Here is a 1,223-nt window from a genome sequence, read left to right on the forward strand (position 1 = left end):
GAGTGGTGACTTTCCACGTATTCCCAACTTCTGAGCCTGCTCGCCTGAAGTTATGGTTGATTGCTCTTCGGCTGGATATCAACACACCCATTAACGTAAACTACGCCAGAGCGCGTACACACCTCATGCACCGGATGCCGTGCGCGCGCCCAAAGACAGTTATACATAGTGGTGTATTAGAGGTAAAAAAATTATATAAATACTGTTCGGTTTCTCGCACAAACCGATCGTTTCGTGTCTTAGTACATTAATGTGTCGTCACGAGCCGCAGGGTTTAATTTGGATTTGTCTGTGCATGTTTTTTTTACTCTCATAGATTTTGTTACCATTGCCATGCATTATACTACTGATAGACTGCAACGGCTGGAGTTAAAAATCATCAAATGTGTTCTACTGAAGAAACAAAGTCACCTACATCTTGGATGCCCTGGGGGTAAGCAGATAAACATCACATTTTCATTTTTGAGTGAACTATCCCTTTAATACATTAATGGAAACCATGATATATATTTTTTCTTCGTAACATTATAAATGTCTACTTTATAAAAACTGTAAATAACTGACTAATAAATAACTGGATTCAACCTCATGATAAACATCAAGTTTGTGTAATAGGTTAAATTATAGTCACACAACGGCAAACATAACAGCGTTTTCCAGTCATTTTTGATCAATAAAATGCATCCTTGCATATATATATATATATATATATTAATTATGATATATTGAGTAAATAACATCAGAAGTTTCATTGTTGGATGAACTATTCCCTTAAACAACAAGCTTTTTAGAACAGAGTACCTTCAGTGTGTCTGTATCACTCGTGCTTTGTGAGACGATCCTGAGCTCTTTCAGCTGCCGGGCCAACACCGTGAGCATGGTGGAATATATGTAGTCCAGACTGACGCCAGGATTGCACTGAGACAGACAGGCCAACTGCACCTCCAGCACGGCCTCATACAGCTCTCTCTGAGCAGGACTGAACCTGGAGACGGCACACGGAGCTGACTGATCACTTACTAATAGCACAAAATTAAAGCTACATTATGAGACAATGAGAGTTCTGTTGAAAACACTTACTTTCCATTCACCGGCCAAGTGCGTGTGATGTCGCTCACATAACCGAAATATTCACAGCCACCATCCAACAAGACCATTTCTCCATCCTGAGAAAAAAAGGAAGCATTAAAAAAAAAAAAAAAAAAAAAAAAAAAAAAAAAAAA

The 1,223-nt window shown here is 38.7% G+C and overlaps 1 protein-coding gene across 2 annotated transcripts in view; it reads right to left on the minus strand.

Annotated features, from left to right (window-relative positions):
- Positions 1–1,223, minus strand: part of LOC107602334 (probable Xaa-Pro aminopeptidase 3) — an 18,563-nt gene that overhangs the window by 5,396 nt on the left and 11,944 nt on the right. For both annotated transcript variants that reach the window (XR_001611025.1, XM_016294809.1), the window contains exons 7-8: positions 1,081–1,166; positions 802–985 (exon numbers count right to left, since the gene is read on the minus strand). Coding sequence is in view for 1 of the 2 variants with exons in the window: in XM_016294809.1 (XP_016150295.1) it covers positions 802–985; positions 1,081–1,166 (270 nt within the window). In the remaining variant the exon portion in view is untranslated. The remainder of the gene's footprint in view (positions 1–801; positions 986–1,080; positions 1,167–1,223) is intronic.

Source organism: Sinocyclocheilus grahami, unplaced genomic scaffold (assembly GCF_001515645.1).
Source record: "Sinocyclocheilus grahami isolate Dianchi unplaced genomic scaffold, SAMN03320097.WGS_v1.1 scaffold324.1, whole genome shotgun sequence".
Classification (NCBI taxonomy): Eukaryota; Metazoa; Chordata; class Actinopteri; order Cypriniformes; family Cyprinidae; genus Sinocyclocheilus; species Sinocyclocheilus grahami.